The sequence below is a fragment of the Chrysemys picta genome, chromosome 7 (genome assembly GCF_011386835.1).
Source record: "Chrysemys picta bellii isolate R12L10 chromosome 7, ASM1138683v2, whole genome shotgun sequence".
Lineage (NCBI taxonomy): Eukaryota > Metazoa > Chordata > Testudines > Emydidae > Chrysemys > Chrysemys picta.
Window position 1 is genome coordinate 25756970 of NC_088797.1, and position 26561 is coordinate 25783530.

At 39.6% G+C, this 26561-nt stretch overlaps 1 protein-coding gene across 3 annotated transcripts in view; it reads left to right on the plus strand.

The window, feature by feature from the left end:
* The window catches only part of ERC2 (ELKS/RAB6-interacting/CAST family member 2), an 836521-nt gene that overhangs the window by 217504 nt on the left and 592456 nt on the right, over positions 1-26561 (plus strand). For all 3 annotated transcript variants that reach the window (XM_065550998.1, XM_065550999.1, XM_065550997.1), the window contains exons 6-7: positions 6729-6884; positions 16616-16783. In XM_065550998.1, coding sequence (XP_065407070.1) covers positions 6729-6884; positions 16616-16783 — 324 coding nt within the window. The remainder of the gene's footprint in view (positions 1-6728; positions 6885-16615; positions 16784-26561) is intronic.

The following is a 26561-nucleotide window of genomic DNA, read 5'->3' on the forward strand; positions in this document are numbered from 1 at the left end:
AAAATGGAAAATTTTTTATAACCTGTTCATAAGCCGACCCTATAATTCAGGGGTGAGCAAACTTTGGCTCCCGGGCCATCAGGATAAGTGGCTGGTGGGCCAAGATGGTTTGTTTACCTCGAGCATCCGCAGGCATGGAGGTAAACCTAAGTAAACAAAGTGTCTCGGTGCGCCAGCTGCTTACCCTGACGGGCCAGGACAGCAACTGATGGGGAAATTTTTTTTGGGGGGGGGGAGAAGCTGGGAGTCAGGGGAGTAACCCCTGTGACCACCCCCCACATGACCCCACCCCTAGCCTGGGACCCCCACAGTCTCCCCATCCCATCCCTTCACACCTTATCTGGGGAGGGCCAGGGGAGGATGTCTCTGACCTGGCTGGAGCTGCTCCGGCAGGCTGGGCAGTGTGGCGGCAGGCCTGCTCCGGCGGGTCAGACCGGGCGGCGTGGCCACAGCATGTTCCATCCGGCTGCAGCAAGTAAGCGGGGGTGGCACGCAGGGAAACTCCCTGCTCCAGCTCACCTCTGCTCCACCTCCTCCCCTGAGCACGCCGCCCTGTTCTGCTTCTCTCCCTCCCAGGCTTGTGGCACCAAACAGCTGATTGGCACCGCAAGCCTGGGAGGCGGGAGAAGTGGAGTGGTGACGGTTTGCTCGGGGAGGAGGCGGAGCAGAGGTGAGCTGGGGCGGGGAGCTGCCGCACGGCTCCCCGGGCTGGGGAGAGCTGCTGCGGGGGGTGGGGGGGGTGCCTCAGGGCGGAGGAGGGGAGCTGCTGACGTGGGGGAGGGGTTGCTTTAGGGTGGGGGGGTGTAATGATTTGGGTAAAAACACTTGCTGCTTTACTTTAATGCCCTCTCTGTTGTAGCTCCCCCTGAAGAAAGGGGAACAGGTAACATCATTAGCAGAATGTGCAACAGAGTTGCTTGTCAAACTGGGAACAGCAATACAAGTGAAAGATGTGGAATAATGTTATATTTTCAGTATTATTCTCTGTCCAATTCCTTATGCATCCTAACATCTTGTTTGCTTTTTTGATCGTGGGTGCACATTGAGCAATTTACAGTGATGCACAGCAATTTTCCTGAATTGCTACAGTTAATATGGAATCATGTAAGGTGTATGAATAATGTAAAATTTCTCTCCAAAGTGCATTACTTGGAATTTATTGACATGGAACTTCATTTGCCAGCATATCACCTCCCTACTTCTACTCAGTATTTCCCTGGTTTATGGATCTAGGAATCATATTCCCCATCTTGCTGCAGCATTGCACTTAAAAAAGACAGGCTGTTATATTTGCATAAAAATACAGTGGAAAAAAATGTTTTAAAAATTCAGTATGTTAGGTAAGACTTCATAATGTATGGGGAAATATTTACCTAGTTCCATACCCCAAAATATCTCTGCTATTGCAATCTGCTATCCTATTGTCATGCAAATGAGTTACCCAACTTTTTCCCAGTATAGTTTGTTTGTGCCTATTGTTACAGTTCTAGTAGCAAGCAGAATCTGCCTGTGACCAACAAGCCACCTGTCTTTTCCCCTGGCCTCCTTTGTCTGATTTTGAACCACATCGTACACTCACTGCTGCATGGGTGGCTGTAGGGATTCCATGGGCTAGGCATCCCTATGAGACTGTAGTAAGACAAGCAAATATTTACTGTAGGGATAGCTCAGTGGTTTGAGCATTGGTCTGCTAAACCCAGGGTGGTGAATTCAATCCTTGAGGGGGCCATTTAGGGATCTGGGGCAAAAATCTGTCTGGGGATTGGTCCTGGTTTGAGCAGGGGGTTGGACTAGATGACCTCCCGAGGTCCCTTCCAACCCTGATAGTCTTTGATTCTATGAGGCCCTAGGCAACTGCCTGCCCTCTCTGTGTAGCAGAACCAGCGCTGCATTGCTTTTGATTTTAAAATAATTCTTTTGTTGTATACTAAAATTTCTTAAAAATATCTATTAGTGTGACCCTTTTAATTGTTTAGTGTGCTGTGTTTTTGATTCTGTGACTTAATATAACTATTTAATAAATGTACACAGTATTTCACAAAGCATGATGCATGGTGTTACTCTGGTAGTAATTTTATAAATTGTTGGTGTTTAATCATTAACATGTTCTTGAATTCTTTGTTTCACACTGAAGATGACTTGCTGTTCTTGTGTTTTAGACAGAATAGGGTTGACAGAAGACTTACAGGGGCAAAGGGAATTAGTTAGATAAAATCACAAATTTTCCAGGATGTAACGTTTTGTGTGACTTTGGTCTTTAACAAAACATCTTATTTTAAACAGAAGGAAGAAAAGGCGCAAAACCCACCCAAACCACCCACTACCTTCAATACTAAGATGGGAACGTCCACACAGTTGTTTTTATAATTAATTCTGTTACATAACCATTTGTGAGTGTCAGCGTCATCACCAAAGGGGGCAAAACCTGTTATAATCTACAAGTAGAATGTAGAAATATTCCTTCCATGGGAGGGAGAACCAGATATTCAATCTTAAAGTCATAGTATTAAAAATAGAAAATATTCTTATTGTTACCTTGTCATTCTTGAAGATTAGCCTCCTAAAACACTGTGTGTCAGAGCAGCAAAGCCTGAATGAAAAGGTTTCTGTGGGAATTATGAAGCAGGTGATCCAGGAGGAAATAATCTTCTCTCCCAAAATGGAAGTGGAGGCTGATAGTTGATAGTTGGGGTCTATCCATTAAAGGTAACATTTCACAAGGCTGTCTCTTGTTTAGCTACATGTTCTGCTAAGAGGACACCATGGTCCTTCTTTTCAGTTCCTTGGTTGTACATCCTTGCATTTGTTTATACATAGACTGCAATTTCCTCATAACTATTACATCAGCTAAAAGGGCTGGGGAGCTATTCACAATCTGATGTAGAGCTGCCTTTTAAAGTTTCCATAATGATAACCTTGTACTCTGAATGTTCTGAGGCGTCATACCTAACGTGGTGACCATTTCCACATAAATCAGGGAGGAAGGCTGCTGTGTCTCTCCATTCTTAAGTAAATTAAGCAGTCATGGGATAAGAGGGATAACTGGTGAAAAGACAGGAAAGAAAGAGTAGGAGTAAATGGGAAGTTTTCAGAATGGAGAGGGGTGAATAGCCGTGTCCCCCAAGGATCTGTGCTGGGACCTGTGTTGTTCAACATATTCATATATGATCTGGAAAAAAGGGTTAACCATGAGGTGGCAAAGTTAGCAGATGGTACAAAATTACTCAAGGTAGTTAAATACAAAGCTGATTGTGAAGAGTTAGAAAAGAATCTCACTGAACTGGGTGACTGGACAGCAAAATGGCAGATGAAATTCAATGTTGATAAATGAAAAGTAATGCACATTGGAAAACAAAATCCCAACTACACATACAAAATGATGGGATCTAAATTAGCTGTTACCACTTAAGAAAGAGATTTTGGAGACATGGATAGTTCTCTCAAAACATCTGCTCAATGTGCAAGGGCAGTAAAAAAAGTTAACATAATATTAGGAATCATTAAGGGATAGACAACAAGACAGAAAATATCATAATGCCACTATATAAATCCATGTACATCCACACCTTGAATACTGTGTGCAGTTCTGGTCACCCCATCTCAAAAAGAGTATTTTAGACTTGGAAAAGATACAAAGTGCAACCAAAATGATTAGGGGGATGGAACAGTTTCCACGTGATGAGGGATTAAAAAGACTGGGAGTTATCAGCTTGGGAAAGACACCACCCGGGGGGGGTATGATAGAGGTCTATAGATCATGAAACATGTGGAGAAAGTAAATAAGTAATTGTTATTTACTCCTTCTCATAACACAAGAAGTAGGGGTCAACAAATGACATTATTAGACAGCAGGTTTAAAACAAACAAAAGGAAGTATTTTTTTAATCAACACACCGTCAACCTGGCCAACACAATAACAGGATTCAAAAAAGAACTAGATTAGTTCATGGAGGATAGGTCCATCAATGGCTATTAGCCAGGATGGTCAGGGGTACAAAAACGTGCTCTAAAGTGTCTCTAGCCTCTTTTGGCCAGAAGTTGGGAGAAAGGGGATGGATCACTTGTGAGAATAGGCTTCTGTGTACTAGGAAAATCTTCCAGTGGAGGGAGGGAGGGTGTGTGTCTGTGTGCGCGCGCATGCGCCTATGGGAGTACAAAGAGTGAATATAACAGTGGTCTCTGCTATACTTTTTAATAGGTTCCACTAGGTGCTCCCCCTGTGCTGGCTTAGCTCCTTTGGCTGGTGCAGTGGGGGAATAGGTTTGTGGTATTACTTTAAAGTTGCACATCTCCACCTAATTATACTGTTGCTACGAGGGTCTCCTGGTCTTTTCTCAAAAGCAAATGTTTTATCTGTTCTCTCAGAAGCACAAGGTGGCTCTTTTGTGGGTTCTCCTCTCTTTTGTGCATCCATGGAGGCCTAGGTACAATCTAGATCAGTGTTTCCCAAACTTGGGATGCCGCTTGTGTAGGGAAAGCCCCTGGCGGGCTACCGGTTTGTTTACCTGCTGCATCTGCAGGTTCAGCCGATCGCAGCTCCCACTGGCCGCGGTTCACTGCTCCAGGCCAATGGGAGCTGCTAGAAGCGTCGTGGGCCAAGGGACGTACTGGCCGCCACTTCCAGCAGCTCCCATTGGCCTGGAGCAGCGAACCGCGGCCCGTGGGAGCCGCGATCGGCTGAACCTGCAGACGCGGCAGGTAAACAAACTGACCAGGCCTGCCAGGGGCTTTTCCTACACAAGGGGCATCCCAAGTTTAGGAAACACTGATCTAGACCTCAGCATTTTGAAGTAAATGCTTGGTAATATGGGATTAGGCCTGGGAGTAGGGACTGAAAAAATAGGCATCTCATATAAGAATTTAGTCTTGTAATTCTCATTCTCTTACTTCTTTTCCACCAATCTATCAATACTCTGAATTTAAGTAGCCAAATTATGGATAATTATCACATAGCAAGCCAAAGAAGATATTATTCTAGAGACCAAATCTCTCCCATCCAACCATTTCACAGTTCTTTATTAATAATAAAGGAAATAAATGCATTCCATTAATTTCTTGGTTCTGCAAATCATTATTGGTTACAGGAATAAAGGTTAACAATACTACAACTCAACACAATGTCTTGCAGAAAAAGAAATTAATGTATATCCCTACATAGCTTTGGTTCCTCTTGGATATGTAACAATAGTTGGTAAAATTCAAAGGGTTCAAAGTTTCATTTTGGGTTAGTAGTCAAAAGTTCAGATGCTTATCAGAGCTGTATCCAGGCTATCCAACCTCTGAAATGGCAATTATGGCCTGGTCGTATCCTGAAAATAGGCTTTACTATCATGCAAAAAGTTTTGGTGCTGACTACTTCAGGTAGGTAGTATAGGAATAACCTCTCAGAACTTCAGTTTCTGGCTAAAGACAGGCAGTAGAGTCAACTGAAAACAGAAACAAAGTTTTATTTTACTACAGAGATTCAAATATAGTTTGTCTTGGTTGAGCTTTTATTTTTTTTGAGAGAGAGAAGGGGTAAAATCCTGACTCCATAATAGTCAATAGGCCTTCTGCCATTGACTTCAGTAGGGCAAGGATTTTATCCCAGTTTCTAATATGTCTTGGCTACTTTGTATTCTTGGACTTAATTTCTCTGCGCTTGATCCATGGAAAATTTGTTCCCTAATAGATGTGTGAAAACAGATTGCCTACTGAGTCATTTTGCTATATTCTTTCAAAGTGAAAGTTGTGTGAGAAGGTACTACAAGTCCTGGTGATCGCTATCCATCCCCAAGTGGATAGATTTTTTAATTTACAGACAACAAATGAAAATGAGAGCTGAATCACTGGATTTTTTAAGTGCTGTGCTGACACAAGCTGATAACCAGTATATGAGATGGCATATGATCCGTGGTATATGAGGTGGCATTTCTGTTGTTGCAAATTAACTTGGTTACATATTGTTTGCAAAGCTCTTTGAGATTGTAGGATGAAAAGTATATAACCTGCCTTTGGCTATATGTGGGTATACCAGTGGAGGAAATGGACATAAGGAGACTCCTCTTATTTCTCAAAACAGCAGGACTGGATTGTAACCTTGTTTTCAAGAGACCACTAGATTGAGAGGCCAGCCAGCTCCTGATAGCCCTAAAGTAGTTGGCAAGGCCTAAGTTATTTCCATGTACGTCTGGCCCTGCTGTCCCCATCTATTGTCCTTCTTTTGTGTGCCTTCTAGGATGTAGGGCAGGATTTTGCCCAGATTGTGCATGAGCATCAAAATGCACATTCTTAATTGATGCTAAAATAAAATCAAGCATTGTGCTGTCTTTTGTTTGAGAGTAGAGGTCCAAATCCTGTTTTCCCTTAAGCCAGTGTCAGTGGAATTACCTGGGATTTACATCAGTACATGTCATAAGTGCTGGAACTAGGGATGCTGAGGGTGCTGCTGCACCCCCTGGCTTGAAGTGGTTTCCATTATATACAGGGTTGACAGTTTGGTTCAATGACTCTCAGCACCCCCACTATACAAATTGTTCCAGCACCCCTGCATCAGTATAAATGAAAGCAGAATTTGTTCCAGTTTCTTGTGCTAGTGTATTATTATTGTACCACATTGCTACAAATACTGCATTTTTAACATCCAGGTTTCATATAATTACAAATTCTTTCTTTCTTTCTTTCTTTCTTTCTTTCTTTCTTTCTTTCTTTCTTTCTTTCTTTCTTTCTTTTTAAAATTTTTAATCCAGGACACAAAAATAGCTTCACTTGAACGCAATATAAGAGATCTCGAAGATGAAATACAGATGTTAAAGACAAATGGAGTTCTGAATATAGAGGACCGAGAAGAAGAGATCAAACAAATAGAAGTTTACAAGAGTCACTCAAAGTTCATGAAAAATAAGGTACAGTCTACTAATAAAATAGTTTAATGGTATTAAAATAATGTGAACAGAAGTTTTAATTGGACTCTTCAGTTTAAGCAGGCCTCTGTGAATTTGCTTATGGTAGATCTGCGGTACTTGGCACTGAAAGGAGTTGCTGCAGGAACCTTTTTTGGAATAAAAAAAAAAAGGCACTTGTAAGTATTGATTCAGGAGAAGTAGAGAGGAGGCTAATCCATCACACTTCAGCGGCAAAAGCATTAATTAATTTACTACATTTCTCATGTTTTACACTTTCTTATGTTTCTTTTTCTTTCCTCCACATATTATATATGGTCTCTTCATTTTCTCTTTTTTCAGCTTTATAACTCCTGCTTTCATTGTCCAAAGGCTGCTTTATGACTTTATTGGTTTCCATTCTGACCTACAGTATTTTCATACCATTTTAATTGTTAATTTTTTCATTACCTTGATAATGGTATTATGGTTAGTACTACTATGCCATAAATGATGCTGAGTTGTTATTTCCATTGTAAATGTGTGTTACATGTACAGTATTTTAAAATTCTAATAGTTTAAAATATTTTAATTTTATAATTCTGATAGTTTGCACTTATGCAGTTCATAACTTAAGATTTAACTTAAGAATCTCAAAACATTTTACAAAGGTTGATACATATTATTATCCTCAATTTACAGATAGAGAGAGAGAGTGAGAGAGAGAGACTAAGTGAATTGGCTAAGGTCACACACCAGTTAGTAGCAAAGTTTGGAATAGAACCCCAGGGGCCTAACTCCCAGACTCACTAAACAATACTACCACTCAGTTATTTTAAAATAATCAGACTTAAACTTGGCACCTAACTTGTGATCCCAACTGCACGTTTTTAGCACACTTAATTAACATTTGTTTAGCTGCCATGTAGTTAAAGAGCAGTGCCAACATTTTGTTTTTTGTACTTTTGGATTACTTTTTCTGATTCTCTTTTCTCAACCAATTTAATTTTTTTAAATAGTTCAAAAAAATACAAACTATGATGAGTTTATTCCAAAATTTGTGTTCCTGATTATATTCTTGTTTGTTTATAAAGTTACAATGTACTGATATGGAGCTACCTTCTACAGTACAGGTGTACAGTTATCAGATTTTTAAAGTGGAAAAACTAGGATAGCAGTGATAGAGGAGGGGGAATGAAACATTCACATAGATGAATCTTGGGAAGTGGGAAAAGGAGGCATTTTACCTATAAGTTCCTTTAAGATGAGAATGAGCAGTGAGTGGGGAGGGGAATGCAGGAGAGGAAGGACAGCCAGCTGACTATAGTTGAGGCTGGCCATAATAAACAGAGTAAAGCTGGTCAAAAGCACTGTAGCAGTTTTGATTATGAAACTAATTTTTTTTTTGCATTCATTCCTCTGCATCCAACATCTATTTTTATGTGAAATTTTGTGGAGCTGATAATTTTTGAAGTGAAAATTGGAAAAGCCCCTTGTATGCTTAAATTTGTAGCTAGGGATTTTGAAAAAGCTGCTTGAGGGGGTGATGCTATCTGCTTCTGTGGCGCCCACATGATTTGGTGGAGAATCATAGACATGTTGGACTGGAAATGACCTTGATAGGTCATCTAGTCCACTCCCCTGCACTGCAGCAGGCCTAACTATTATATAGGCCATTCCTGAAAGGTATTTATTTAACCTGTTCTTAAAACCTCCAGGGATGGAGATCCATAACCTCCCTAGGTAATTTGTTTTGGTTCTTAACTGCCTTGATAGTTAGGAAGTTTTTCCTAATGTCTAACCTAAATCTCCCTCGCTGCAACTTAAGTCCATTACTTCTTGTCCTGTCCTCACTGATTAAGGAGAACTATTTATCACCCTCCTCTTTATAACAACCTTTTATGTATTTGAAGACTATCATCTCCCTTCTCAGACTTCTTTTCTCCAGCTTAAACCAACCCAGGTTTTTTCAGTCTTTCCTTATAAGTCATATTTTCTAGATCTTTAATAATTTTTGTTGCTCTCTTCTTGACTTTCTCCAATTTGTCCACATCTCTCCCAAAGCATGGAGCTCAGAACTGGACACAGTATTCAAGTTGAGGCCTTATTAGTACTGAGTAGAGGAAGAATTAATTCTCATGGCATGCTTACTACAATACTCCTGTTAATATATCCCAGAATTATGGGTTGTTTGTTTTTTTTGCAACGTTATTAAATTGTTGAGTCTCATTTAGTCTGTGATCCACTATGATCCCCAGATCCTTTTCTGAAGTGCTCCTTCCTAGGCAGTCATTTCCCATTTTGTATTTGTGCAATTGATTATTCCATCCTGTGTATAGTACTTTGCATTTGTCCTTATTATATTTCATACTATTTATTTCAGACCATTTCTTCAGTTTGTCAAGATAATTTTGAATTCTAATCCTGTCCTCCAAAGCATTTGCAACCCCTCCCAGCATGGTGTTGTCCACAAACTTTATAAGTGTGCTGTCTATGCCATTATCCAAATAATTTTGGAAGATGTTGAATAGAATCAGACTCAGGACATATCCCTGTGGAACCCCACTCAATAGGCCCTTCCAGCTGGATTGTGAATCATTGATAACTACTTTCTGTTTGCTTTTTCAACCAGTTGTATACTCACCTTATGGTAGGTTCATCTAGGCTATATTTTTCTAGTTTGTTTATGAGAAATTCATGAGACAATGTCAAAAGCCTTACTGAAGTCAAGATACAGTAAAAGCTGTTTTATCTAGCATGTAGGGGGGATGAGGGGTGCCGGTAAGTGAAAAATGCTGGTTAACAAAGAGGGAGGGAGTTTGGGTGCGGGGCTGGGATTTGGGGTGTGGGCTTTGGGAGGGAGTTTGGATGCAGGAGGGGGCTGGGGCACGGGGTTGCCGGATCCAGGGGGTGCTTACCTTGGGTGATTCCCTGCAAGCGGCAACCTGTCCTGGCTGCTCCTAGGCAGAGGAGCGGCAGGCGGCTCTGCGCGCTGCCCCCGCCTCTCCCCGAGCACTGCCTCCGCAGCTCCCATTGGCTTCTAGGCAAATCATTTTACTCTCTGATTCTTAGTTATCCCGAGCGTAAAATGGAGACAATGAGAAAAATTATTATTGTATGATATTAAAGGTATTAGGATTTGCCATCTCAGAAAAGGTACATTACCTTAATTTTAGAAAGTGTGGGATCTCCTGTATCTTCAGTATCCCGTGACACCTGCCGTATTTTAGCTACTGTCTTAGATTCTTCCCACTGGATAAATGAAAGCTTATGGCCCTTTTGGCAGCTTACTTTAAATATAAAGGGGTTTTTTTTAGCACTTTTTATGTTCAGTACAGTCTTTTAAAACTCATATGTGGGGTTACCTTTAGTGAGATTACAGTATGCTTTCAAATGTGGTTATCCTACAAGTATGCAGTTCTCAGTGACTTACAATGTAATTACTACAATATCTCAGAAAAGATATTGAAGCTTTTAAGGTATAAATAATGTCCAAAATCTTGTATATAAAGGGGAAGTTCCAGTGTTTTTGAGAGGAAGAGGTTCAATATAGTTCTTTTCTCTAAAGACCAGATGAATGAGAAGAAGACTGTTATACATACCATTGTTTCATCACAACCTTCAGATCAGTATTTTGATAAGTATGTCACATTCTGATGAAACACTGTACAACTTCTTTCACCAGCCCTGTCCTTCCTCTTACAACTGAGATTTGCAGCAAAAGATACTAGTTCTGCCATTCATCAGAGAACCTTTCAAAGTGGAAAAAGTATTTATATGGCTGTCAGCAAGCAGATCTTATTATGCCTGATCTGTCGAACCTGAGATTGCTGATAAGAAGTTTTGATAAATATAAGTCCTGATTGATGCCAAACAATAGAACAAAGCTCTTTTCATGGTTAGGTGCTAGAATTCTCTTTATATTGTTATATTTAAAGAATATGTATTTAGTTTACATCTCTTCTTAATTTAAATCTAGACAGGAAGGTGTATCACCTGCATGCAGACCATTAGTAAATATTGCATTTGTACAGCATCAAGGTATTTTCTTTGTAAATTCTAATACACTAATAATAGACACACTCCTCCAAACTTCTCCAGAGAATGAGATGGTCAGGAATAGAGACAATTAGTCATCCTGGGATACCATATATGGTATCTTCAATCTAGCAAAGAAGGGTAAAATACTGTCCAATAGCTGGAATTTGAAGCTAGACAAATTCAGACTGGAAATAATGGTGTATATCATTAACAGTGAGGGTAACTAACCACTGGAACAGTTTGCCAAGGGTCATGGTGGATTCTCCATCACTGGCCATTTTAAATCAAGATTGGCTGGTTTTCTAAAAATATGCTCTAGAAATTATTTTGGGGGAAGTTCTGTGGCTTGTGATGTGTTATAGAGGAGGTTAGACTAGATGATCACAATGGGTCCCTTCTGGCCTTGGATCTAAAATCTATATCCAGACATCTGGGTTAATCTTCATTGTAGTCTTTATTTCTAACTCACATGGAAGTTATGGTCATTGTTTTACTTTGACTCCAATAGAGAGGCATGGGTCCTCACTGGATCATGTCAACATTCTTCTTACATTCACCTTGATATGTGCACTTCAGCAAGGTCAAAGACTTGTTTAAAGAAGTGCTTAACTTTTTACAGAGAACCATACGGTACAAGAACCTTTTAACAATTGAGTGTATCAGATAAAAATTGTGAGGTCTTGTTCTGTCCTGGATATTTCTTTTTAAGGGAGAGGTCCCAGTTTTTGCATTCTTTTTCATTTTCATTTTTTTTTATTTTTATTTTTTTTATTAAAGAGTTTGCCAAAGACACAGTTATCCTAACTCAGATCTGTTGGGGAACTGTAACACATTTTCTTGACCTCCTTACAGTGTGCAGAACTCCAAACCGGAACTGCATGCTAATGAGCAGATAGTTTCTGAGCATTTCAGTGATGAAAATGAAGCCGTTTTCCTTGCTTGTTGATTTCTCAGAGTGTTGGTAGTGTCATGAACAAAACTGTGAAAAGCTTCCAATAGAGATTAGGTGTGTGTGTGATGTACACAAGGGTCTAGGGTAAAACATGTAATATAATTAGATTGGCCTCAGATCTAGGGTTCCTTCTTTATATTATGTACTCAGACTTTCCCAGTCTATATTTTGTGTACCTTTTTTGTTTTAGTTTCCGCCCTTGCTTACATGTGCTGGCAAAATAAATAAATGACGGGGAGGAAAGAAGAAGGTTTACTTCCAAGCAGAATTGTTTTTCTTTTTTGAGTAATTTTGGGATACATGTTGTATGTTTCTTTTTACTTTTCCCAACATCTGTTTTTCTTTCTTTCTACACTCCCTTTTCTTCTTTTTTTTTGATAAATTAAGACTATAAAGGCTATTGCTTTAGCTTCCTGTATAGATTAGGATTTTGTGCAATAGACAAAGGGTGACCAGCCAAATTCTCCAACCTAGTGGATACAAAACATTTTGAAATTTGTGGAGAGAAAAAGAGAATAACCCTAACTATGTAATTCAGAATTACGGCTGTGACATATTATTGTGTTTTGATTATGAGGATATGGCTAAACATGACAAACTTTTTTTTTTCTGGGCTACCACTCCCTTCAGCTTTAGATTTAACCTCATTCCAAGTGGCCTTTGGGATTAAACTGAAAGGAGAGAATGGATAGGGCAGTTCCAGCTCTTCTTTGGTCACCTTCATAGCATTTAAACTTTGATTTAAAATAAAATAAAAATGTCTGGCCCTTTTGGTTGTGAGGAAAAACATTTAAATGAAAACCAAGTGTCTGCCACAGTTAGCAGAGGGACAGCCTGAAATAATATCTCTGAAAAGTTACTGCCCATTCAGCCCCATGCGAGCTGAAGTCATTTGGTAATTTAAATAGCTAATATTAAGTATCTCACAATGGAGCATTTGAGTAGCTAATTTGCTTGTCCACTGTTGTCACATAGGAGCTTGAAAAGAAGAATACCTGTTATGTCATCTAATATTTAGGATTGTTCTTTATAATATATTCTCCAGTGCTTTGACCAGTTTTAAATGTTCGAAATACTCAGTCTTTTCCATCCCAGGACACTTCTCCCATTTAGCAATATGAGAAGGGCAAGGTAGCTGTGATCCTCCTGACACCTGTTCATGAGCATCAGGTTGAGAACCTCTGTCCTAAGTGATGGGGTTTCCACAACTATTATAGTCTAATAGACTCACCATTTGGAATTCCCCCCCCCCCAATTCTCTCCTCCTCCCAGCCTTTTCTTTTTCCTTTGGCTTTCCTGTTACTGGAGAGCTCCACATGAGCTGTCAGGGAAGGAAAATGGAGGGTGAAGGGCATTAACTGTGTGGCAAGTGGAAGATAGTTAGAGTTCCATCACTCTGTTTCCCACCCCTCGGTTAAATTGCTGTTCCTCATCTACCACTAGTTCTTACTGCTATGCTCATAACCTGGGCTCACTGCAGCCAATGGTAATGATAGCTGTGGTCTTGGAGGGAGTATGGTGTTGCATTCAATCTACACATGCATGAAAGCTTTATTTTTCCTTTGTATAGAAACCATTCAAAATGAAATGGACAATTAACATGCCCATTACAACATATGGTGTACCTCCTCCAGTGCATCAAATGCACCAACAACTACTCTGTGGGTAAAATAAGAAAATCACTCCACTCTCAAATGAACTCACACAGAAAAATGATAAAAGACAAAATCATCCTATCAACTGTGAGTGAACACTTTTCACAAAACAATCACTCCATATCTGACCTCATCCTCAAAGGAGACCTGCACAACACCTTCAAAATTTCATCCTGGGAGCTTATATTCAAAACTGCTAGACATCAAAAATCATGGACTGATTGCTCACTTCATTGTGATGCTCTGATACACTGCTCTACAGCCAAAATGCTTCTGAAATAAATGTAGTCAAACTTTACTAATTCTGGGTCACTGAGAAAGAAAATGATGCTTAAAATTGTTGATTGGCTCTAGTTTTCAACATATGCTATTGGGTCAGTATATACGACCCTTGACTTGGGAATGGCGGAGGATAAGTGAGTTATAAAGGGAAGGGATCTCAATTTAAATCAGAAATGACTAAAATACATCTTTGACTGGATCTATGAATAAATCTATGACTGGGTTTGGACAATACTTGCTTTTTAGGCAAAACGATGAATGATGCAATCTGAAGATGGTATTGCGTCATACATCATGAATTGCATCATGTTATTCCTAGAAGTCATGGATGATGCAATCATAACGAAGCTTACATCACTCTGCTGAACAAATTGCCCTATATCAGCTCTAGAAATCATACAGTGTCGTGCTCTCTTATTTGTCAGTGTTTGATTTTGCAAAGGGACACATTTCTGTTTAGCCAGAGTGAGCAGAGATGCCTCGTACTTGTGTGAACAGTGCAGATAACTTCTGCTATGTTTGTGGTGAAGTGACTTTTGCATCACAAAAGCGCAGTATAACCACTATGGTTAAGAAAGCCTATCACCTTTATTTTGGCTGCAAAACTGGAGATCAGGACAGGAGGTGGGCCCCACACATATGCTGCAAAACTTGTGCAACAAATCTTCTCCAGTGGTTGAACAGGAAAAGGAAATCTATGCCTTTTGCAGTGCCAATGATTTGGAGAGATCATACCAGCAATTGTTACTTCTGCATGGTGCCTCCAATTGGGAAAGGTGTGTCAAAGAAGAAAAAGTGGACTGTGCATTATCCAAACATTCCATCAGCTATACGCCCAGTACCCCACGGAGAAGGACCGCCGGTTCCTGATGCACCAGAATCATTCTCACTTGAGTCAGACGAGGAAGAGGATGAAACTTCTGGTCCTGAACCATCAATGTCACAGGACCCACATTTTCTCCCATCCTCCTCCTCTGAACCACACCTCATAACACAAGGTGAACTGAATGACCTTGTCAGGGATTTGGAACTACCCAAGAGTAAGGCAGACCTGTTGGGCTCCAGACTACAGCAATGGAATCTCCTGGCAGGTGATGTTAGGGTTTCCATGTTCTGTGACTGTCAAAAGGATCTTGTCCCATTCTTCTTCATGGAAGGCGATCTTGTAGCCTGCAACAACATTGATGGTGTGATGGCAGCCCTCAACATCGTTCACGATCCAGATGAGTGGAGACTGTTCATTGATTCATCGAAGACGAGTCTTAAAGCTGTTTTACTGCACAATGGCAAAGTTTTGCCATCAATTCCAGTTGGTCATGCAGTCCATATGAAGGAAACCTGTGACAACATGAAACAACTTTTGAGGTGCATAAACTATGACCAACATCAGTGGCAGCTTTGTGGCGATTTGAAGGTTGTTGCTCTCTTGCTTGGTCTGCAGACTGGATACACAAAGTACTGCTGTTTTCTCTGTGAGTGGGATAGTCGTGCAAGAGATTCCCACTACATCAAGAAAGATTGGCCACTCTGACAGTCATTGGAGCCTGGGAAGAAAAGTGTTCAGCATCCACCACTTGTTGAATCAAGGAAGATTTTGTTACCACCCTTACACATCAAGCTGGTTCTGATGAAGAGCTTTGTCAAGGCCATGGACAAAACACAAGCAGCTTTCAAGTACCTCCATGGAAAATTTCCAAGGTTAAGTGAAGCTAAGATAAAGGAAGGTGTCTTTGTTGGTCCTCAGATTCGTGAACTTCTTCGAGATGATGCATTTGACCATGCACTGCGTGGCAAGGAAAAGACGGAATGGAAAGCCTTCCAGTTAGTGGCAATACATTTTCTCGGAAACAACAAGGCAGACAACTACTGGTTGTTGGTGGAAAACCTCCTCAAGGCATACAAAAGCCTTGGTTGCAACATGTCACTAAAGATACATTTTTTGCACTCTCATCTAGATTTTTTTCCACCAAACTGCGGAGCAGTGAGCGACGAGCACAGCGAGCGATTTCACCAGGACATTGCAACAATGGAGAAACGCTATCAGGGCAAATGGAGCCCATCAATGCTTACAGACTATTGCTGGACAGTGACAAGAGATGCTCCATTTAATGAATACAAGAGACAAGCCAAGAAGCGCCGAGTAGACACTGAATAGGACTAAACTATGTACATAATAGTTTTTTGCCTTTTGTTTCATAATAAATTTTATTTATATAACCCTTTTGCTGATTTTTAAAGCGTTACATAAACAGGACAGGTGAAATATTATTATGTAAAGCAACCATAAACACATGAAAAGACCTAGGTTTACAATTTATGATTAAAACTCTACTATCTACACAATATACATAGACATAAAATGTAAAAACTTAAATATCTTAGAAACAGTAGCCAATCAGTTGTTTTAATTGTCATATTTGAATTCAGCACATCAAAATACATAATAAATAGCACATTTTATCTCTGAAGCAGATGACTTCTCAAAAATTGTAGACCAGTGTTACCTTTCCCAGACATAAAAAAGAGCTCTGTGGAGCTCGTAGGCTTATCACTTTCACCACAGAGGTTGGTCCAATAAAAGACATTGCCTCACTCACTTCTTGTCTCTTATATCCTGGGACCAGCATGACTATAACAACACTGCAAACATGAACTTAATAGAAATTGTGGGAGCCGAGCATCTCAGCATCAGAACCCTAATGCTTCTCCTGACTCTCCAGAAGGTATCTGGGTTGCATCACATGAGATTTATTCTCATCTCTCCAAACTCGTGTGAGTATAAATTGGAGATTAATGATGTAAAACAATGTTTTTTAATTTTGCAGATTGACCAATTGAAACAGGAACTTTCAAAGAAAGAATCAGAACTTCTCGCCTTACAAACTAAGCTTGAAACCCTTAGCAATCAGAATTCGGATTGCAAGCAACACATTGAAGTGCTTAAAGAGTCGCTTACTGCCAAAGAACAGAGAGCTGCCATACTTCAGACAGAGGTAAGCTATTTCCTCATCATACAATACAATATAAATGTTTAGTTAACAGAGCGTGTCACGGTTAAAATGATGTATTAATTACAAATCTTTGCAGAAGATATATTCTGGTCTTTTTTTCAATTTGTTAAAAATAGTGTAACAGCTTAAACCCTGCCATGTGCTAATACATTTGGCATATTTTCCTTATTACAGTATGTTAGCACTGATTCTGCAGTTTTTGAAAAGAACCTACTGACTTCAATAGTGGTCTTGCATGTGTTAGTATTGCAAGATTGGACCCATGTATGGAATCTGCAACATCAAGGGTGTGTAGCTGTAGCTGAGATTTCCCTTGTCTTTAGTGGAATATATATATATGGCAGTTCTCATTTCTTCTTAATATTTTCACTCCTAATTACAAATTGTCTTGAGATCGTTTGGGACCTCAGACCTGTTTCCTCAAACCTAATGCTCATTTTTGTGTCTTCTATTGAACATTTCAATTCTAAAGAGAGAGGCCCTTTATAAGTTTTGAAGGGTGCATAAATATAGGCGGGGTGTAGGTTATTGGTATGAAGTCTTTTTTTCTTACAAAATTAGCTTTCATTTTCAAATGTGAATAGATTGTTAATCCTTAATATAGGCCAGTATATTAGGGTTTTTTTTATGTGTAATGTGTAAAGTACAGAGCTTGAAAATATAGATATTTAAATATGGTGTATGCAGTTGAGATGGTTTTCAAATGTGATTAAATAAACCATTTACATGTTAAAATTGTCTTTTCCACTAGTTCCTTTTCCATGGCTGTTTTTTACTGTGAAGGTATTAAACACAAAATAGGAATGAAATCTATATTTTAACTGTTTTGAATTGGTGTGCCTTTTAAAAGAACATGAACAGTTAGGTACTGCATTTATAAAAGGAAAATAAACTCTTTACATTCAGAAAAGTATACTAATTTAAATGGATTGGTTTCTTGCATGATAGTTCAAGGTTTAATCCTAGGTTAAGGAATTCCAGGGGCAAAAGTTCACTTTAGTTCATCATCTTCATGGGGAAAAGTTAGCTGACATTTATCTCTATTTATAAAATATATATTCTGAGATTCTGGGTGTCTATTGAACTGCGTGTCCCAGGATTCATCCTCTTACATGTTAATAAGGTACAAATAAAAATTTGAAATTGCAAATCTGCCCTCATCGGTCAAATAAAATAGAAGGAAACATAAATATAAAATCATGATGATAGAATAAGATAAAAAACATCCTTCTGCCTACCACTACTTCAGAAACAGCCACAGATCCCAAAGGAGACTGAGGCAGTCTTGTGGTTTTGGGTGTAGCCAGCTACACTTCCCCTTCCCACTCACCATCCCCACAGCGTCTAGCAACTGCCTGCTCTGACTCATTTGCTCAAGACAATTATCCAGGAGTACCTCCTCCTTCCCCATTCGCCTGGTTTGGGGACTGGCTGACCTGCTTTTACAATGTTTGAGACTCTATTACAACAGACAATTGGGTCCTAAGCACTGTCCAAGAGGATTATGCCATACAGTTCCTCTCTATCCCCCCTTCCCACGTTGCTTTTCAGGGACCCCTTTCACGAGACACTGCTCTTTTAGCAGGTTCAGTCTCTACTGGCCTTTGGGGCTGTAGAGGAGGTCCTCTTGAAGCATTGGGGACCGGGATTATATTCTCAGTATTTCCTGGTTCTCAAACCCTTGGGAGACCTATCTTCAGCCTCTGTGATCTTAACAAATACATCTGATATGTGAGATACCAGATTGTCACCCTGGTAGCAATACTTCCTGTCTTAAACCACAATGACTGGTTTGCTGCCCTATACCTTCAGGATGCTTATTTTCATGTAGCAATTCTCTCAAACTACAGGAGATTTCTCTGGTTTGTTGTGGTGGACCAACACTAGCCCTTTGGCCTGTCTTCTGCCCCTGGGGTCTTTATGAAATGAATGGTCACAGTAACAGCATACCTCAGGAAGAGGGGAATTCATATCTTCCGATATCTGGATGATTGGTTACTGAGAGGCAAGTCGAGAGGATGTCCTGTCTCATGTCTAGTTCACACTATGCCTACTCAATCATCTATGTCTCCTCTTAAACAGCGGGAGGTCAACTTTGTTTCCAACTCTAAGAATCAAGCTCATTGGGCCCTGATAGACTCTACGAATTCGAGAGCATTTCTGCTGACCAACCGATTCCAGGCAATCTGTCACTTATGTCTAGAACTGAAGATCCAGCCCTCAACCACAGCCTGAGTATGCCTGAAGTTGCTAGCCCATATGCCTGCCTGCACACAGGTAGTCCAATATGCCATGTGACTTTATCCTCTTAAAATGTGACTGAAGTCAGCCTATCGTCCATACTGTCATCCTTGGAACAGATTGGTCAGTCTTCCACTGCCAATCCTGGATTTCGGTTCAGGACGTGTGTCGGGGCATGCCCTTCACTTGGTCACCACCATCAGAACTATTGTCATTGATGACTCCTTAATAGTTTAGGGACTGCATCTGGAGTCACTGAAGATTCAAGGCCTGTGGTCAGAATGTGAAGCTTCTTTACATATCAATGTCCTGGAGCTTTATGCAATCTACGATGCTTGTCAGGCCTTTCAAGATCTCATCGGGGCTCAGTGGTTTTCATGCTCACCAACAGTACCACTGCAATGTATTAAATGAACAGGCAGTGGGGGAGCACACTCCAATGTGTTTTGTCAGGAGGCAATCAGGTCCTGGCAGTTTTGCTCCAGGGAAAACATTACCCCCATGGCTGATCACTTGCCTGAGATCCACACTCATTGGGCAGATCACCTCAGCAGGAGTTTCTCCCTGAATCGCGAGTGGTCTCTAAAGCTCCGCATCCTGCAGTCTGTCTTTGCACTCTGGAGCATGCTGACAATTGACCTGTTAGCCATGAAAGAAAACAAGAAATGCCAGTTGTTTTGTTCTAAGTTCAAGCTCTTTGATCGATGCTTTTCACTTGAGCTGGGAATTGGCACTCTTATATGCCATTCCTCCAATTCCGATTATCTTGAGGCTCGTTCTCCAGTGCAGTCGAGAAAATATTGGTTTTCCAACCTCCTCACATTGTTGGTCCAACCTTCCATATCCCTTCCCCTTCATCCTGACCTCCTGACTCAGTAGCACAGTCAGGATTTTCACCCAGCAATCAGTTCCCTGCATTTCATAGAATGGATGCTGCATGGTTACATGAGGAGGAGGAATGATGCTCGGAGGCAGTCCAACAGGTCTTGCTTAACAGTGGGAAGCCCTCCACGAAGTGGAAGTGGTTCTCAGTATGGTCATTAGCCTGGGGAGTTCAACCAACATGGGCTTTTATCCAGGACATCTTGGAGTACCTATTACACCTTCAGTCTTCTGGCCTTGTGATTAGTTCATTGAAGATCCACCTGTGGCAATTTCACCATTTCATCCACCTATCCATGGGAAGTTTGTGTTTTCAAACCCCTTGGCAGTGAGATTCTTGAGAGATGTCGCTCATCTCCACCTATCTGGTTAAAGAGCCAGTTGCTTTAATATTATTTTAACAGCTGTTAAAGTACCTTTGGTTAAGCCTCTGGCAACTTCTTATTCCCGTCTGTGTCAGAAAACTGCCTCACCTGTGGCGATAACATCTGCAAGGAGAATGTGCGAGTTGTATGCTTTGAGGGCAGAGCTTCCTTACATGCAATTTTCCAAAGACAAAGAAACCATGTGTCCGCACTCCAGGTTTTTCTCTTATGTGGGATCCCAGTTTCATTTGAACCACATTATATATCTACCAATGTTCTTTCCTAAGCCACATTCAATCCCAGAGGACCAGTGGCTCCACACTCTGGATGTTAGGTGATGTCTAGTATTTTATCTTGGCAGAACAGACCTTTCCATTCCTCAACATGCCTGTTTGTTTCCTATGCAGACCAAATGACGGGCCTTCACAGAGTGTCTCCAGGTGGATAACTTCCTGTATCATGACAGCATAGCCCAGGTTACACCTCCTCAAGGGGTACAAGCTCATTTCACAGAGCTCCGGCGATATTAGCGACATTTCTAAATGACATTCCTATATTGGACATTTGCAGGGTGACCACGTGGTCCTCTGTGCATATCTCTACAAACCACTGTGCCTTTAAGGCTGCATTCAGATCAGATGCAAACTTTGGGAAAGCAGTTCTGTAATCCTTCTTTAAATAGTCTCCGAGGCCCAAGTTCTGTGATTACTGCTTGCAAGTCACCCACATAGAATATGCAGCTGCATTTACTCAAAGAAGAAAAAACGATTACCTACTTCTGCCACCCCCCCATCTACTCTGCATCGGAGTCTGCACTTACAACATTTGGTGTGAAGGAGCTGAGAGGGTCAGGGTGGAGCCCCTTTATATGACCAGTGGAGGGGCTATGCCTGCAGGGCATCAGCGCTACCGCTACAGGTACTGCTAGGCAAAGTTATCCGGCTCCACTGCATGGGGCACCCCCCCATAGAACACATATCTGCATCACAACTCGAACAACAACAGTTACAGGTAGTTAACCGTTTTATCACTGTCTTCTTTATTACATGTCCTTAACATATATGAAGACTGTTATCTGATCTTTTCTCAGGACTAAACATGCCTGTTTTTTTATGTTTCCTCATACATCAGGTTTCTAATCCTTCTACCGTTTTTATTGCTCTCTGAATTCTCTCCAATATGAGCACATCTTTCCTAAAGTGTGATGCCCAGAACTGGACACAATAATCTAGCTGAGGCCTCACCAGTACTGTGTAGAGTGGGACAATTGCCTCCAATGTCTTTCCTACAATACTCATGTTAATACACCCCAGAATATTAGCCTTTTTTTTGCAACTGTATCACATTGACTCATATTCACTTTGTGATCCACTATAAACTCCAGATCCTTTTCAGCAGTACTTCCATCCATTTTATGGGTATTCATTTGATTTTTCTTTCCTAAGTGAAGTACTTTGCACTTGTCTTTATTGAAATTCATCTTGTTGATTTCAGACCAATTCTCCAATTTGTCAGGATTCTTTTGCATTTTAATCCTGTCCTCCAAGGTGCTTGTAATCCCTCACAGTTTGGTGTAATCTGCAGATTTTATAGGTATACTCTCCACTCCATTATCCAAGTCATTAATGAAAATATTGAATAGTATCACACCAGGAATGACACCCGCAGTACTAGATACACCCTCCCATTTTGACATTGGCCATTGATAATTACTCTTTGAGTATGGTCTTTCAACTAGTTGTGCACCCACTTTATGTTAAATGAAACTAGACTGCATTTCCCTAGTTTGCTTCTGACAATGTCATGTGGGACTATGACAAAAGCCTTATTAAAAGCAAGATATATCCTATATACTGCTTCCCTCTATCCACTAGGCCAGTATCTCTGCCAAAGAAGGAAATTATGTTGGTTTGGCATGATTTGTTCTTGACTAACCCATGATGGCTATTCTTTATAATCCTATTATCTTCTAGGTGCATACGAATTGATTGTTTAATAATTTGTTCCAGTATCCTTCCAGATATCAAAGTTAGGCTGACTGGTCTGTAATTCCCAGCATCCTTTGTTTCCCCCTTTTAAAGATATGTATTATATTTGCCCTTCTCCAGTCCTCTGGGATCTCGCCCATCCTCCATGAGTTCTTAAAGATACTTGGATACAGTTCCAAGATTGCTTCAGCTAGTTCCTTAAATACCCTAGGAAGAATTTCATCAGGCCTTGCTGATTGGAATACATCTAACTTGCTCTAACCTGACCTTTCCCTGTTTTGGCTTGTTTTTCTTTCCCCTTGTTGTTAATATTAATTGTGCTGAGTATCTTGTCATCATAAACCTTTTTATAACTCAGATTTTAACTCAGATTGAGACTTATCCTTTCTGTTTTTGTCCCTATATGCTTATGCTGTTCTTCTGTACTCCTCCTTAGCAATTTGTCCATATTTCCACTTTGATTTTCTTTTTGATTTTCAGGTCATAAAAGAGCTCCTGATGGAACTGTATTGGCCTCTTACTGTTCTTCCTATATTTCTTTCACATCGCATAGTTTGCAGTGTGCCTTTTTAATATTATCTCCTTGAGCAACTGCCAGCACTCCTCAACTCCTTTTTTTCTTAGATTTTTCTTCCAATGGGACATTACCAGTTCTCTGAGTTCATTAAAGTCTGATTTTTTGAAGTCCATTGTCCTTATTCTGCTGCTCTCACACCTTCCTTTCCTTGGAATCCTGAAATCTATTAGTTCACGATCACTTTCACCCAAATTCCTATTCCTCCGTGGTGGGCATAATCATGTCTAAAATGGCAGTTCCCCTAGTTACTTCTTCCGCTTTCTGAAACAAAAAGTTGTTCCTAATACATTCCAAGAACTTATTGGAAATTATGTGTTTTGTCATATTACTGTTCCAGCAGCTACCTGGGTAGTTGAAGTGCCTCATTACTATCCAGTCTTGAGTTTTGAATATTTCTGTTTGTTGTAGATATGCCTCATCTACCTCCTCTTCCTGATTTGGAGGTCTCTAGTAGTCTACCCCTTTTATCCCTTTTATCTTTACCCAGAGACTTTCAACTGGTCTGCCTCTCACCTCCTCTGGATCTCAGAACAAGTGTAGTCTTCTTGATGGATAATGCAACATCTCCTTCCTTTTTTATACTGCCTATCCTTCCTGAACAAATTGTACTCCTCTATACCAATATTCCTGTCATGAGACTTAGCCCACCACATCTCTGTGATGCCAGTTAATTCATAAATTAGCTTATGGACAAATACTCCAGTTCTTCCTGTTTATTCACCATACTCCTTGTGTTTGTGTATAGACATCTAAGATGTTGAACAGATTCCCCCCCCTAATTTCCCTGCCATACTGATGGTGATGTATTCCAGTTAGTTCTCCACTGATCTGATTACCTAATTCTTCATCAGCCAATACACATTAAGGGAAGTCCAGCATTTATTGTTATCATGTGGACTGTGGCAAAAAAGGGCTGACGCTTTCCTTTGAAACTGCAGTGCTACTTTGTGATGCGTTGCTGGCATCAGGCATTACGACAGAGAAGAAGTTTCTTTTCCCCATGCTTACAGTCCCTTCGATCTCATTTGCTACATGACAACGGGCTCAAGCTTGAACATTTTGCCGGAAGCAGTTTGAGTTAAAATTAGCTGTAATTGTCTAAGGTGCAAAGGATGTGAACCAATTGTTACACATCCATTTATTGTTAGCCTCTTAGGAAAACAAAAGGAAAGATGAATGTTAGAATGATTGGATAGGTGGAATGGTATGGTTTGAGCTCTTCAGGGCAGACAATATACCTGACTTTTATTATTGGCCATGTATATTTGTGGAACTATATAAGTGGTAATGAGATTTTGATCCGATACTGTGAGATACTGTTAGCTTTAAATGGGAAAAGGATCCATATAGCAGTAGATTTTGTGGACTACGGAAGAATGGGTGCTATGTAATTCCTGCTGAATATCATTACTTCACAATGCTATCCGGATCTAATTCATCTCTGCGCCAGAAGACAAGACTTAATCTGTTTATGACTGAAGCAAGGCTTTAAGTTTGTTGTGTATTTGTGGAGATCTTGCACTTTTTCCTGACTGCTGTGGGGGCTTGCTAAATCCATGCAGAGTGGACTTGAACTTGTCAATGACTTAATCACCAGAAATTGTTTTTTCATATAATATGCTAACTTTAATTAACTAATAAATTATTATAACTAATCTGAAACACAATGATCTAATCTTGCACAAAGAAATTTGTTGACATTTTGTACAGTTTTTATCACACTTTAATAATTATATGACCTAATAAATTGATGAGGCTTTGAAGCACAGCAAGCTATTTTATATGCCCCATAGAAAAGCTTACTTCTTCTTTGAAGTAAGTAGTGTGGGCCTAATGATTTTATCATACGGCATCACAAGGAATTTTCTTTAGTTCTTTTCTCTCTTTAAGATCTCTTTGTGAAAGGAAATGGGGAAAGTTGCTTAATGATATCCACCTCTTACAGGAAGCAATTTGGGTTTAAATTAGTTGTAATTGTTCATGTGCAAGAGATTTTTGGCCGCAGGGTTGAACACATTAAAGTGACTTATTTTTCCCTGGGAGATCAGATAGAAATGAGAGCCTCTGTATATGTAATAGGTTAATAAGAGTTTTAGTCTTAATGCAGTGATATACCTTTCATCATACAGTAAAAGCCACAAAAAGAAAATGAGTTCCAATTCAAAACAAATATATGCAATGTACATCAAGAAGATTGTAAATGAAATTCCTTGAAATTTGCTTACCAAATAATTTTAATCTATCTGTCAATTTAGAATGGGGAATACTTTTTAGTTGACTCTGTAATGTCTGTGTTTCTCTGGGATGCATACAATTATAGTGTATACATTTAAAAATACTATTCCACCTTTGTAACAGAATATTTAAATAACTTGTGTTAAAACTTTTATTCATTTATACTATATACCTTGATTTTATACCCTTAACTAATGTTTATACATTAGGTAATATTACAGAAATTCCATTTTCAGTACCTTTGAAATATTCTGAATGCTTCATAGTTTCACATGCTTTATTGTGGATATATATTTGACTTTACTGGCAGGGCTGTTGCATTCTATTTGAATGATATTGAGTCCCAGATGTGCTAAAAACAGTCATATTTAATTTTGTACTGTAAAAACAGACTTTTTTATCTGTTATCTAGAAATGAAGTGTACTCCCTGTACCTAGTGAATTTCTAGAGGACTAGATGTATTAGGTACATAATAATAATAAACAATTTTTCATCAGATTCTCAACTCATTTTGGCACATAACATGCCACATTAATGCTCACATACAAATATAATTTCTGTTGTCAATTTTATACAAAGGTATTCTTAATTTGTCATCAATCCTTTTTATTACATTGCACATATAGAATTGTATAAAGTTGTTCATAGCTATAGTAGTGCAAAAGCTAGATGGTGTAGAACTACCCTTCTAGAGAATCAATAATAATGACTGATACCACTATATAGATAATTCTACATTAGTATTAATTAATGTCGATTAATCACAGTTAACTCACACGATTAACTCAAAAAAATTAACTGTGATTAAAAAATTAATCACAATTAATTGCACTGTTAAACAATAGAACACCAATTGAAATTTATTACATATTTTGGATGTTTTTCTACAAATATATTGATTTCTATTACAACACAGAATACAAAGTGTACAGTGCTCACTTTATATTATTATTTTTATTGCAAATATTTGCACTGTAAAATGATAAACAAAAGAAATAGTATTTTTCAGTTCACTTCATACAAGTACTATAGTGCAATCTCTTTATTGTGAAAGTGTAATTTACAAATGTAGATTTTTTGTGTGTGACATAACTGCACTCAAAAACAAAACAGTGTAAAACTTTAGCACCTACAAGTCCACTCAGTCCTAGTTCTTGTTCAGACAATTGCTAAGACAAACAAGTTTGTTTACATTTACAGGAGATACTGCTGACTGCTTCTTACTTACAATGTCATCTGAAAGTGAGAACAGGCATTTGCATGGCACTTTTGTAGCTGGCGTTGCAATGTATTTACGTGTCAGATATGCTAAACATGCATATGCACCTTCATTCTTCTGCCACCATTCCAGAGGACATGCTTCCATGCTGATGATGCTCGTTAAAAAAAGAATGCGTTAATTAAATTTGTGACTGAACTCCTTGGGGGAGAATTGTATGTTTCCTGTTCTGTTTTGCATGCATTCTGCCAT